The sequence below is a fragment of the Callorhinus ursinus genome, unplaced genomic scaffold (assembly GCF_003265705.2).
Source record: "Callorhinus ursinus isolate GAN/ISIS: 27379988/994484 unplaced genomic scaffold, GSC_fseal_2.0 scaffold9, whole genome shotgun sequence".
Lineage (NCBI taxonomy): Eukaryota > Metazoa > Chordata > Mammalia > Carnivora > Otariidae > Callorhinus > Callorhinus ursinus.
In genome coordinates, this window is record NW_027397071.1 from 24,197,645 (window position 1) to 24,213,067 (window position 15,423).

The 15,423-nt window shown below is 36.1% G+C and overlaps 1 protein-coding gene across 2 annotated transcripts in view; it reads right to left on the reverse strand.

The window, feature by feature from the left end:
* The window catches only part of RPAP2 (RNA polymerase II associated protein 2), a 74,468-nt gene that overhangs the window by 34,735 nt on the left and 24,310 nt on the right, over positions 1-15,423 (reverse strand). The window contains exons 9-10 of one of the 2 annotated variants that reach the window (XR_003208419.2): positions 11,559-11,616; positions 10,026-10,106 (exon numbers count right to left, since the gene is read on the reverse strand). Coding sequence is in view for 1 of the 2 variants with exons in the window: in XM_025872183.2 (XP_025727968.1) it covers positions 10,026-10,106; positions 11,559-11,641 (164 nt within the window). In the remaining variant the exon portion in view is untranslated. Of the gene's footprint in view, positions 1-10,025; positions 10,107-11,558; positions 11,642-15,423 lie in introns of both variants that reach the window. The other variant, XM_025872183.2, reaches the window with a different exon arrangement.

Sequence of the window (15,423 nt, forward strand, 5' to 3'; positions counted from 1 at the left end):
AAATCTTGCCATTTGCAATGACGTGGAGGGAACTAGAGGGCATTATGCTAAGTGAAATAAGTCCATCAGAGAAAGACAATTATATGATCTCACTCATATGTGGAATTTAAGAAACAAAACAGAGGATCATAGGGGAAGGGAGGAAAAAATAAAAAAGACAAAATCAAAGAGAGAGACAAATCCTAAGAAACTCTTAATCACAGGAAACAAACTGAGGGCTGCTGGAGGGGAGGGAGTGGGAGGGATGGGGTAACTGGGTGATGGACATTGAGAAGGGCATGTGATATAATGAGCACTGGGTATTATGTAAAACTGATGGATCACTGACCTCTGACTCTAAACCAGTAATACATTATATTTTAATTAACTGAATTTAAATAAAAAAACAAAAAGCTTTAAAATACCAGAAATTAATTCTATCACTTAGCAGTTGATGACAACAAAATACATTGTAGTCAACTTAGTTTCTCAGAAACCATTTGGAAAAACTGCTCTAAATAAAAAAAAATGATATAAATCACTAAGAAAAAAAAGACAGCCAATGATATCTGATAAAGGACCACTACCCAAAATAGACAAAGAGCACTTAAAATTTAACAATAGGAAAACAAACAGCCCAATGAAAAACTGGGCCAAACACCTTAACAGACATCTCATCAAAGATAAACAAATGACAAATAGGCAGATGAAAAGATGTTCCATATCATATCTCATAACGGAACTGCAATTTAAAACGAAAATGAGATACTACTATACACCAAGCACAATGGCCAAAATCCCGAACATTGACAAAATCAAATGCTGAATCAAAATCCATCCACAAGAGTCATACATTTGCTACAACTGATAAACCTACACTGACATCATCATCACATGGTCAAATGTTTGGCTCTGTAGCAAGGATGTGGAGCAAAAGGAACTCTCATTCATTGCTGATGGGAATACAAAATAGTACAGCAACTTTGGAAGAGTTTGGTGCTTTTTTTACAAAACTAGACATATTCCACCATCTGATCAGCAATCATGTTCCTTGGTATTTATCCAAAGGAGTCAACAACTTATGACTATAAAAAAACCTGTGCACAGATGTTTATAGCAGCTCTATTTACAACTTCCAAAACGTGGAAGCAACCAAAATGTCCTTCAGTAGGTGAATGGAAAAATAAGCTGTAGTACATCCAGATAATGGAACATTATTCAGGCCCAAAGCTTTGCGCTATCAAACTGCAAAAAGATGTGGAGATACTTATTTATTTATTTATTAGATTTTATTTATTTATTTGTCAGAAAGAGAGGGAGAGACAGAGAATAAGCATAAGCAGGGGGAGTGGCAGAGGCAGAGGGAGAAGCAGGCTCCCTGTGTAGCAAGGAGCCTGATGTGGAACTCGATCCCAGCATCCTGGGATCATGACCTGAGCCGACGGTGGCCACTTAACTGACTGAGCCACCCAGGTGTCCCTATTTATTTATTTTTTTAAAGATTTTTATTTGTCAGAGAAAGAGAGAGAGCGTGCACAAGCAGGAGGTTCTGCAGGCAGAGGGAAAAGCAGGCTCCCTGCTCAGCTAGGAGCCCGATGCAGGACTTGATCCCAGGACCCTGGGATCATGATCTGAGCTGAAGGCAGATGTTTAACCAATTGAGCCACCCAGGCATCCCAATGGAGGTACTTTATATGCATATTACTTAAGTGAAAGAAGACAGTCTGAAAAGGGTACATACTGTATAATTCCAACTATATGACATTTGGGAAAAGGTAAAACTATGGATAGTAGAAAGATCAGTGGTTGCCAGGGGTTGTGGAACAGGGGTGGTGGTGGGGAAGTAGACAAATAGGTGAAGCACAGAGGTGCTTTGGGGCAGTGAAAATACTGTATGATACTATAATGATAGGTACATGTCATACACTCATCCAAACCCACAGATTATATAATACCAAGAGTAAACTCTAATGTAAACTGTGGACTCAGGGTGACAATGATGTTGTCAATGTAGGTTCATCAACTGCAGCAAATGTGTAACTCCGGTTGGGAGGTTGCTAATGGGGGAGGCTATGCATATGTGGGGGCAAGGAGTATTACAGGGACTCTCTGCACCTTTTTCTCAATTTTGCTATGAATTTAAAACTGCTCTTAAAATATAGTCTTGGGGCGCCTGGGTGGCTCAGTCGTTAAGTGGCTGCCTTCGGCTCAGGTCATGATCCTAGGGTCCTGGGATCGAGCCCTCCACCGGGCTCCTTGCTCAGCAGAGAGCCTGCTTCTCCCTCTCCCTCTGCCTGCCTGCCGCTCCCTCTGCTTGTGCTCTCTCTGTCAAATAAATAAAAATAAATTAAAAAAAAAATCTTAAAAAAAATAGTCTTAAAAAAACCCCAGCCAATAAACAAATAGACAAAGGATGTAAGCAGGCAATTTACAGAGAAGGAAAGTTGAAATGTCAGTAAACATTTGAACAAGAGTTTAATTTCACTAGTAATCTAGAAAACTAATATAAAAGCAATAATTCACTCCACCACACTGGCAAAAATAAAATCCTGATAATACTAAAGGCTGGTGGTTGGGCGCCTGGGTGGCTCAGTTGGTTAAGCGACTGCCTTCGGCTCAGGTCATGATCCTGGAGTCCCGGGATCGAGTCCCGGGATCGAGTCCCACATCGGGCTCCCTGCTCAGCAGGGAGTCTGCTTCTCCCTCTGACCCTCTTCCCTCTCATGCTTTCTATCTCTCATTCTCTCTCTCTCAAATAAATAAATAAAATCTTAAAAAAAAGTACTAAAGGCTGGTGAGAATATGAAGAAATAGTATTTTTAACACACTTGTTGATGTAAGCAATCAAACAATTTGGCAGTATCTAATAAAGCTGAAATGCATATGAATAGCTCTATTATTTCACTTCTAGATATAAACCCTAAACAAACTCTCACTTATGTTTAAGGAAATATGTATAAAGATATTAATGTGCTTGTAATAGGAAAAAAATCATAAGTTGTGGCATTTTTACAGAATACTAAACAGGTCAAAATGATGAATGAACTAGACAACATATTTTGCTCATAACTTGAATGAAAGACAGCAAGTATGGTATCACATTATTTATACAACTCAAGAACAGACAATACTCAGTATTATTTATGGATACACATGAGGAGAAGTATAAAAACAAAGACTAGAAAGATACATATCAAATTCACAGTATCATCTGCTTCAGGGCGAGGAAAGGAGAATGGATTGGGAAAGGGAACAAAGGGGAATTCATGTCAAGGCCTTTGCATTGGCTATTCCATTGCCTGAAACTATCTTCCCCAGGTAAGTTTTCTTGTTACCTTCACAATAAGGCCTATCTGGACCACCATATTAAAAAGTGAAACTTCTAGGGGCGCCTGGGTGGCTCAGTCGGTTAAGCGTCCAATTCTTGATTTTGGCTCAGGTCATGACCTTAGGGTGGTGAGATCGAGCCCTGTGTGAGGCTCTATGCTCAGTGGGAAGTCTGCTGGAGATTCTCTCTCTTTCCCTCTGCTCACACGTGCACTCTTCTCTCTCTCAAATAAATAAATATTAAAAAAAAAAAGTGAAACTTCTTTCCACTTCCCAGCCCCAGATTCCTGACTCCCTTATCCAGCTATACATTTTTCTTCCTTCTCCTATTCCAGTTATCACTTTTTTTTTAAGATTTATTTTATTTATTTCAGAAAGAGTGTGGGAGGGGAGGGAGAGAGGGAGAGAGAAACACAAGCAGACTCCAGGCTGAGCGCAGAGCCCAACGTGGGGCTCCATCCCACAACGCTGAGATCAGACCTGAGCTGAGACCAAGAGTTGACACTCAACTGACTGTGCCACCCAGGCACCCATCTACTATCACCTTCTAACATATAGTTATTGTTTATTATCTGTTTGTTTTTTTGGCTTGTGGCAGGAATCTATATGTTCTTCACCTATTTATTTCAGATCGATTTCTTGGGTGTTCAGAATGATCTGATATTTATCTAGCTGTGTTCAAGGGATGAGGCAAGCATAGAGTCCTCTACTACTCTGCCATCTTAAGTCCTTTCTCTTCACCTATTTATTCCAAACACCCAGAACAAGGGAGGCATTCAATTAATTTTTTTCTAAATGAGTGACTTAAACTTTAATATTTTAATTTAAAGAATACATCTGGATCAAATATTACAAAATATTAATATCTATTAATTCTGAGTAGAGAACATGCATATCTTTATTACATTAATCTGAATTTTTCCCATAGTTAAAAATGTTTTACAAAATTTTAAAAAGTCCAGATGATATAAAGTACACTATAGTGGTTAAAAGTTGTGACAGACATATGGGTTCAATACTCAGATCTGTCACTTGGCCATACTTGGGACACATTCAACAGCTGTAAAACTTTTTAAAAATTCAATAAAACAGGAACAACAGTACTGCCTACCTTGTAGAGTTCTTGTGAGGATTAAATGTACAAAATACATCCATGTTGCCAAATTCAATGGACATTTCTCAGTCCTCATCTTAATCGATTAGCAATATTTGAGACAACTAATACTTCCTTTCTCCTTGGGACACTTTCTTTACCTGCCTTCCACCTGCTTGATTTCCCTCCCTCTCACTGGCACTCTTTCTCAAACCTTCTGATTTGGGTATCTCCATGGCCTCTACCCTTGGTTCTCTCATTTCCTCTCTATATGCTCATTCCCTTGGTGCTCATAGCTTTAAATATTAGATAACGATGTGCTGATAGCTCTCATATTTATGATCTCTAACCTGAACCTTTTCCTTGAATTCCAGACTTCTATATCTAATGGTCTCCTTGACATAGGCATCTCAAAACTTACTACAGCCAAAATTGAGTTCCTCATCTTCCCCCAAAACCAGGTCCTCCTGCGGATAGGTCCAACTCAGTAAATGGCTATGCAATCCTTCCAGAATCCAGTTACTTAGGCCAAAAATCTTGTGGTTAACCTTGGCTCTCTTCATGTCCCATGTCTAACCAGTCATTAAATCCTGATGGAACTATCTTCAAAAGAGAATTTAATTACTTATTACTTCTACTGCTTTCACCTTGGTCCACTTCATTTCTTGCCTAGATTACCAAGACAGCATCCTAAATGGTCTTCCTGCCTCTGCCCATCTACTGTAATTCTCAAATCAACAGTGATGTTGTTAAAAATGTATGTGAGATCATATCATTCCTCTGGTCAAAATCAACCAATTGCTCTTCATCTCACATCACACTTGGAGTAAAAGTGAAAGAATGACCATAGCTATAAGGCCTATATAATCTATACCACACCCACTCCCTGCCCTGTACTTCTCTGACCATATCTCTTTGTACCTTTTCCTCTGCTCACTTCTCCAGCCTCACTAGCATCCTTAATATTTTATGAATATACCAGGCCTGCTGTACCTAATATATTTTCACAGACAACAAGATGGCTTGTTCCCTCACCAACTTTTAGATCTTTCTATAAATGGCATCTTTTCCATGAGGTCTTCCCTGACCAGTCTGTCACAGATAAAAAATCACAACCATCTTCCCCTCCTCAGTACCAACCCCTTTCCCTGCTTCTGGGGAAAAAAGGAAGAGAATGAAATGAGAAAAGGGAAAGGGCATATCACCAGATAATGATAATACATATATTGTTCTTAAATATTTAGTTCCGTGAGAGAAGGGATTTTTGTCTGTTTTGTTCACTGCTTTGTCTGGAGCAACTCAAACAGAATCTAGCACATGACCAAAAAAGGTCAAAAGATAAGCATGTAAAAAATGGCAAAAACAATTAAAAATAAATTCCTTTTTTCTTTTTTTAAAGAAATTCCTACTCTACTATACTCAAATCTCCCAAAGTTAACCCAAATTTAAGATTTCATGAATTCATTTACTCATCCAGCAAAAAATGTATTCAGTACCTGCTCTATACCACTGCTTCAGGCACTGGGGAAAACACAAGATCTTCTTGTGTCAAAATATAATTTTAATTCAAATCAGATTTAGAAAAATATCTTGACCCAACACTGATAACAGTAAATCTTTACCAAGCAACTTCTGATGGAACCACTATGGCAGGTAAATCAAAGTAACATTTCTGGATAAATGACTGTGATGCAATTCAGTGGAAAGGACAGCTCTATTCACAGGGGAAAGATTCTTCAAAGAGCTGAAAAAGCTGCTTTATGTGTAAGTTCTAATAGGCTCTCAACTCTGGCTGCACATTAGAATCACCTGGGGGGCTTTTAAAGAATACTGATGTCTGGACCCAACTGTAACCAAATGAAACTCAATCCCTAGGGGTAGAGCCAAGCATCTGTAGTTGTTAAAAGCTCCCCAGGTAATTCTGATGCACAACTGGTTTGAGAATCACTGTTTTACAAGTTCCTATTATTGATTATCATTTCAAAGGGAAGGATATGGTTATTTATGTCAACTCTTTTCCATTGCCAGGATCTACTGAAAAGATCTCTCAACACTAGTCCCTGTCATCAATATGGCATTTTTTTTTAGAGACTTCGTGTAGAAAGCCCTAGCCCACAAATAGTCACATACCTGCTGAAGTTGTCCTACTAGAATCTGAAGACCCCATGAGTTATTTTACCAGAGGTAATTCTGTACTCTAAGTAACTGACATTTTCCTAAAAAGCAGCAGCAAAGCCAATTTAAGCAATTTTTATTAAAGCTATAGACTCTGACCTGCAGGTACTAAAGAGTAAAGATTTAAAAAATAATTAACATCAAGGTTTCTTATATTTGTGTGTGATTAATGATCTTGTAGTTGCACTGTTTCCATGTTATCTAATAAGGGTAACCACCTCAGTAATTAGAACAATCATGTCATTCAGATATACTGTTATTACCTGAACATTCACTTTAAAGTCTAAACATTCTAGATGAAGTAAAAATGTCCTTATGTGTTTTTGTCAGTCAGAAAAATAAAATGGTGCAGTAATCAATGATGCCTGTGAAAACCATTAATTTTATGTATAAAACAATTAGTAAAAAATTTTAATTATTTAGCAAAATAGATCAACAGTTAATACAAACGGTAAATACATTAAATAGATTACTTTCTTGAGAATGTTGTATCTTGGAAAAAATGTTTATATAAATTCAAATAATGTTAGGGCAGAATAATAGAGATTAGATTTTATCATAATTCGATCTTTGCAGAACTCTATTATATATTAGGATTCACAACATTTAGAAAATAACTATTGTTAAAAAAGGAACAAAAGGCCCCAAAATAGAGTCCCTTATGCTAAGACCCACCAAGACTTTACACCTAACCTAACTGTAGTTGCATCTGGAGTTTTAAACCCATCAGTCTGGGATTTCCTGATTACCACTAAGGAGGTAATCTACATGAGAAGACCCCCTGCCTTTTCCTCTAAGGGAAGGTGACCTTGCCTGAAACAATCCTTTCTTTTTTTTTTCTAATAACTTCCTTGTCCTGCCCCATTTCTGCCTACAAATGCCTTCTATTTTGTACAACCCCTCTGAGCATCCTTCCATTTGTTAGATGAAATGCTAATTCATTAACCACTAAGTAAAGTCAATTAGATCTTTAAAAACTGACTTGATTGAATTTTTGTTCTTTTTTTTTTTTAAGATTTTATTTATTTGACAGAGAGAGACACAATGAGAGAAGGAACACAAGCAGGGGGAGTGGGAGAGGGAGAAGCAGGCTTCCAGCTGAGCAGGGAGCCCTATGCGGGGCTCAGTCCCAGGACCCTGGGATCATGACCTGAGCCAAAGGCAGATGCCTAACGACTGAGCCACCTAGGCGCCCCTGAATTTTTGTTCTTTAAGAGCTTTAAGAGCTACGTTTAAATTTTACTTATTTACTGCCATTTAAGTTATAAATCTTCAAGAAAATGGCCTATTGGGGAATTCTTAGAATCTTGTGATGATGAATTTAACATAATACCACTTCAAAATATCATGAGTTGAAAAAATATCTAATTATGTAAATAGATACGCAATAATCTCAATACAATCTCTAATCAAAATAATAAAAATGTTAAGACAAAACGGTTAAAGAGTAAACTGAGACACCCCTAACACATTCTGTTTAGTCAAACTTCACAACAAAAGACTCTACAAGGATGTCTTAAAGCAACGCCTATAGTCTTGAATCTAAAAAGGCCAAATATTTAAACATAAAGTGGTACAAATGATCCTTTTCAGAGGATGAAGTTTTTTGAGATTTGCCTAAACTATGAATCCTAGATCCCTCTAGTGCATACCTTATTGAAAAACAGTTTCCTGAATCACTTTGTAGCATACAAAAAGGTTAGTGATTTTTTTTTTTTAAAGATTTTATTTATTTATTCATGAGAGACAGAGAGAGAGAGAGAGGCAGAGGGAGAAGCAGGCTCCCAAGGAGCAGCGAGCCCGATGCGGGACTCGATCCCAGGACCCTGGGATCATGACCTGAGCCGAAGGCAGATGCTTAACCATCTGAGCCACCCAGGCGCCCCGGTTAGTGATGTTTTTAAATGTGTTAGTTGAAAGTGAATGACCATTTGGTATTACTGATATATAGTACAGTGACTACAAGAGAAATCTAACACCTAACAATGTCAAGAAATTATTTTTGTACTGTAATTTTAAACTTTTAAAATATTATTACTACAGTAGATAACAATAAATCATACTGATTATTTATTGGATGAAATAATTCTTCTAATTTAGAAGTTTGTTCAATGTTGGTGCTATCTAGTTTTAGCCACAGGCAAGTAATGATTTTAATATTTGGTCACTGGCGTTTGGCCAAAATGTGTATTTGGTGCACCTCTACCGATACAGTATTTAGAGGCCTATCCTCATGCTTCTTGGTACAGAACACAGTCTTAGCCCGGATGAATATTTTCACCTTCACAATTTTAGAAAAATCCCAACTGCTCTGTTTCACAATTGATATTCTCTTTTCTTCCTTTCTTTATACTTATCACTTCAAATCCGTTCCACACAATTCAATATTAAATTACCCACTGTTGTATACTGTTCACTGTGTTCAAATTATTTTCTAACAGGAGAGTTTTTCCTTTAGGGTAGGCATAATGCTTCTTTTGCATTGCCCATCGTGTATAGCAGCACAGTGCTGGTCATCTGATCTGTATCTACTAATTCACTAAGATTCAATATATTACTGGCTAATCACCTTTGTGTCCGAGACATCATTTTCCTTAATTTTAGGCAATAAACAATCCAAAACTAACTATATCAACGACGGAGCAAAGAAGATGCTGCATTTAATAAAAGATACTGTTTAGTGGAGGAGAAAATAGAACACTATTCTTAGATCTAAGACACTAAAGGTAAGTCATTTTCATGTCTTTGTTAGAAAGCCCCAACAGTTAAAATCAGAACTAGACAAGACTGCTTAACATAGCTCCTGTTTTAATTAAAACTCATGTGCTTATTTCTTATTGTACTTTGAGGCATTGATGAAGCTGTTTTGCAATACCCCAGAACATCCAAACTGCCTGACCAGAAATGCCCTGATAGCAAACGAATGCCTAGAAGACTACATCCCACATGTGTCCTTCCCTGCCCACGATCACGGGCTGAGCACATACTGACCCTGACCCATGACCATGTGCTCCCTGCCTGCTCTCTTGCACGGACCCTCCTAAACCTCTCCTTGTAAAACTCTAGGTGTCCATCTTGCGGGTGGAGAGACTGGTTGTTACGGCCTGCCACCTCTCCTGGCTGCTGGCACCCAAAATAAATCTTTCTCTTTCTCTTTTCCAAACTCCTGTCTCTTGAGTTATTGGCTTCTCTTGGGACAAGTTTATCCAAGTTTGTTCAACAACAGTGTGGGCAAATCCAGCCAGGAGCTATGCTTTTGATTAGTCAAGCCCCCTCAGGATTTCCTAGGATGGAACAGTTGGCCATGGCAGCATGCCAGGGTTTATCCATTCATTTCCTGAGTTAGTGGTTGTGATAGATCATTAGGTAACACAGTCTTTCTATGGATTCTGCAAGGCAATCACAGGAAGTTAAAATAACTGAAAAGGAAAATTTCATTATTAACACCAACCTGAAAGTTTGGATGAGATTTTTCAGTTGTGCATAAATATCTCCTAATGTGATCTGAAGAGGCCCCACAAGTCCAGGCACTCTGAAAATAAAAAATTAGATTTCCTTTAAAACATAATTTAATTATACAGACATATTCTTTGATTCTTGCCTAAGTCTGGATTTTCCATAGGTAATAATGGCACTTAGGTAGAGGCAGTTAAGCTAGTTTCTGACTGGTGAGAACTCTGGCATTTTCTGTTGCAGCCAAAACCCAGAAAAAAACAGAATTCCTTCAATAGCATAACTATGGGGTCTTAAATTTAAAACTGGGTACTTTCATTAGCTAAAAAGTCTAGAAAACTATTTTCAGATAAATCCCTATCCACTGATTACACACAAGTATCAATAATCCAACCTAACTTTCAAAACCTGTGTAACCACAGTCAAGGATTGAGATCTTGTCCTATGAATCAGACACATGGTGACTTTTATTATTTTCTAACCTAATATCAAACAGAAACAAATGTCTAAGTATGAGGACCATATAAAAGGCAAAACTAATAACAGATTTATTATCTGTGAGGAACCTAACATAAGAGGAACTCAATAAATATTAAATAGTTATTTAAAATGTAAAACTTAGAGGAGTAGGCTGCTCAAAATACTAAGGCTTCCAGAAGATATGTTTTTCTTATCATTGCTACTACAAAATTAAGACTACTCCATATGCACAGCCTTTTTTTCTTTTTAATTTTAAAGTAATCTCTACACTCAACATGGGGCTTGAACTCACAACCCTGAGTGAGATCAAGAGTTGCATGCTCCACCCACAGAGCCAGCCAGGTGCCCCTAATCCATATGCAGACCTTAAACAATGACTGAAAACACCTTTACATTTTTACTGCTAAAGAAAGAAAACAGAAATTGAAAAGTTCAAGACAGCCCTCACACCTCTGGGAAAAAGATTTTCAAACTTCCTTTGAAAGACAAACCAAGATTACAATTTTTAAATGTCATTTATGACTGGGCTAATTACAAGAAAAATAATTTCCACCATGGGAAGTTTAAAACTAAAGTGCAAAGTTGACTTGAACAAAAACTCTTAAGTTGCTGAGTGTGAAATGGTTCTATAAATATGTATGCAGAGTGAGTTAACAGACCGTTAAAACTTCATAAAGTTTCATTCACACGTGAAACTGATGTGACACATATACCACAAATCAGTATTTAAATGGTCTAGCTTTGATATTTTTTTCCCTGACTTCACTGATTATTAAGTGGAAGTGACAGACTTTAGTCTTCTACTCCCATAATCTCAACCTTCCTCTTTATTATGTACTTCTGTGTCTTCCACACAAAACTTAATTTCAATATTTCCTTGGCAGGATATCTTAAAAACCTCAATTTCTCAGGTAAAGACATCCATGTAAACTTTTCACATTATTTTTCAAACTGTTCAAAACTCAAGGATAAAAATTAATATAAATTATGAACCCACAAATACCAAGTTAATTTTAAATATTGTAAAGTGGAATGACAATTACATACTTACACTTTACTCAACTTTTCAAGTACGATGCGTTTTCTAATCTGGTTCTGAGAACTTGAATCTATCAGTGGAAAGGTGGGATCAGGCTGAATCACATTTTTAAACAAAACAAAGCAAAATCATAAATTTACATTCTTCTTTGACAAGAACAATAAAGAGTAAAACACAAAAGTTCACACTTGGGGTATGGTAGAAAAAAACTAGACTTGAGAATTATTAGAAGATTTAAATTTGAGCACTGGTTCAGTCACTGGGCTGATGTGAACTTGAGTCATATGCCTGCTTTTGAGAAATTTTTCTCATCTGTATAAAGGGATACTAATACCTTCTTTATTAAATGAGAAAATGTATACAAAAGAACTTTGTAAACTACTAAATGCTATACAAATGTTGGAGATGAAAGCTTTAAAATTAGCAGATACTATATATATATTATGGGGAATTCCACTTCTAGAAATGGCAGACAAAATAATTCTAACCATCCTTCCTGCTGAGAACTGAAAAAACACTGGGAAAATACCCACATTTGTTTGAAAACATCAGAGAACTAACAAGGCAGTAAAGAATTAAGGCCAAGAGATTCTAGAGAAGGTAATTCCAGAGAGGGCAGTGACTAATTCCAGAAGAAGCAATTCAGATACTGAGAACGTGAGCATTGTTTTTCTAATAAGCATTAAAGCTTGGGGAATGCCAAGAAGGAAGAGGTACTGGCAACCCTTCCCTCCAAGCTTGACTTAGAAGGACCATATTCTAGGACTAAGAATGAATAGGAAACAGACTGGCTCTTACAGGGACTGGAGTCCAGCTTCAAATCATCTTAATCCCTGATTGAATTAAGCGATTTGGAACCGCTACAAATCATCTGCCTGAAGCAAACATAAATCTGTTTTAGAGGAAGATAACATCAGTTTGGGTCTCAAGTTATCTGTAATTTTTAATATACAATGTTTGCCATATAATAAAACAAAAAGAAGACAATATGGTCAAAATCTCAAACATTACCCCATAGAAAACAGCCCCCAGGGAATACAGGTAATGGAAGTTATCAACTTTATTTAAAATACCTATGTACATATATTCAAAGAAAAATGACAAGACTAAAAATTTCTGCAGAGAACTAGAAATTATATAAAAGAATCAAATGAAAATTCTCAAACTGAAAAATACAGTATTCAAAAGTGAGAACTCAATGGATATATTTAATAATATAATAGAAATGACTGAAGAGAGAATACAGATTTGGAAAATACTCAGAATAAAGCACAGTCACACCCAACACTCCTCCCCACATACACACATAATGCAAAGCATAAAAGAATATGAGACACAATGACAAAGACTAACATGTCTGTAACTGGAGTACCAGACAGAGAGGAAAGTAAGAATGAGACAAAAGCAGTACCTATAAAGATAATTGAGAATATTCCAAAACTGATGAAAGAAATCAAGATTCAAGTATTACAACAGCCAAAAGAATAAATACAATTATAATCACACCTAAGCAAAGCATTCTAAAATTGATGGTAAACAAAGACAAAAAAATGTCTTAAAAATGGCTAGCGGAAGAAAAACAATGTTTTCAAAGAAGCAGCTCTAAGAGAAATAAATGGAAGCCAAAAGACAAGGAAATATTTTCAATAGACTGAGAAAAAAAAAAAAAGAAATGCTAATCTAGAATTGAATACCCAGAAAAATATCTTTCAAAAGTGAAAGTAAAATAAAGAATTTTCTGATAAAAACTGAGGAAATTCATCATTAGTGAACTGCACTAATCAAAATAAAGGATATTCTTCAGGTCCAAGGCAAATGATCCCAGATAGAAGAATGGAGATGCAGGAAGGAATGAAAAATAGTGGAAGAGTAATTAAGTGAATAACTCCAGCTGAATACTGACTACAAATCGTCTTATAGGATTTAAAATATAGAGAGAATAAAAACAGACAACAAGAGTACATAAGCACAGAGAGGGTAAATGGAATTAAAGTTTCTAAGGTACTGTCTAGGAAGCAAAAAAATTAACTTATATTGGACTTTTATAATAATTCAGGTTTTAATCTTTATAGTAACCACTTCTGATTAGTAAAATAAAGTATAAAAAGCTAACAGAGAGTAAACAATGAAATAATAATATTTAATTCAAAGAAAGCAGGAAAGGAGAGAAAGAGGAACACAGAATAGATGGGATAAGCAGAAAGCAATGAGTGAGATGGCAGAATTAAACCCAAATATATCAATTATGACATTGAATGTAAACAGACTAAATTCTCCACATAAAAACAATTATCAGCCTAAGTAAAAAGAGTCCTGAAAATACTAATAAAAGAATGCTAATGCCGGCAAAACAGACAGTAAGAAAAAAAACTTATCAATGTAGAGAAAGGTCACTCCATAATGTCGAGGTTCAATTTACTAGGAAGACATAACAATCTTTTTTTTTTAACACCATATAACATGGTCTCAAAATATTAAAAGTAAAATTCACTAAATTGAAAGTAAAAATAACCAATCCATAATTACAGTGACAGATTTTTTACCCACCTCTCTCACCTCTCTCAGTAACTAACAGAATGAATAACACCTCTCCCCGCCCTCCCCCAATCAACAGTGTTTCTCAAACTTTAATATGCACACATTTCCCCAAAGGAAAATAATGAAATCTGACCCAAACTCCTCATCATAAAAATCAATTTCAGGTGAACTGCAGATCTAACTGTGAAGGGAAAAACAATCTAGAAGATGAAATAACCTGGGCTATAACAAAGATTTCTAAAGAAGTCACTAAAGGGAACAATTAATAAACTGGACCAAAGATATCATTAATGAGAACAATTAATAAACTGGACCAAAGATATCATTAATGAGAGTGAAAAGGCAAGTCTCAGAGTGGAAGATGATATTTGCAAAATACACAAGTAAAAATGGATTTGAATCGTGAATAAAGAATTCCTACAAAATCAGTAAGAAAAAAATACCTAGATATTGCAACAGATAAATGGGAAAAAGACTTGAAAAGACACTTAACAAAAGTGACATTCCAAATGGTCAAAAAGCAAATGAAACAGTGCTCAACTCATTAATCATTAGAGAAATGTATTATAACCAAAACCCAATACCACTGAAATGGTAAAAAGTAACAATATCAAGTACTGGTCAAGAAGGTGGAATTGTGGAAACTCATACAATCATAGTGTAATAAAAATTGGCAAAACCATTTTGGAAAACTGGCACCATCCAATATAGTCGCATATACACATACATCATGACCCAAAAATTCCAGTCCTAGATACACACCCAACAGAAATACATGTACCTTAGAAGAGAGGCATAGACAAGAAAGTTCAGAACACTACAGCCCTCAACTGAAAAGCCTAAATGCTCATTAATATGAATAAATTGTGGCATATTTCTATGAAATACTATGCAGCAATGAAAGAATGAACTATAGTCACATGGAACAACACAAATGACTCATGAACATAACAATGCATGAAATAAACAGGAAACCAAAGAATATATACTATGTGAATTTACTACAGTTCAAAACTGGCAAAACTCATCCATGTTATTATAATAGTTATTCATTTTGGAAAGGGGTAATAATTAGGAGACATAGTGGGGCTTTTGTTTTACTCAAATATCTTGGCCTGGGTAATGATTACTAGGCTATGTTCTTTTGTGATAGTGAGTTGTACACTTAATACTTCAATGAAAAAGTTTTAAAATATTATGCAACAGAGGAACAATTTTCTTAAGTAATTTTTCTTGTTTAAGGCTTATAGCACAAAAATGATAAAACAAATGATACATTAATGTAGTTTTATGCAGCTGAGTGACAGAGATCAAGGTTTCTCCAAGCTTACTATAAAAC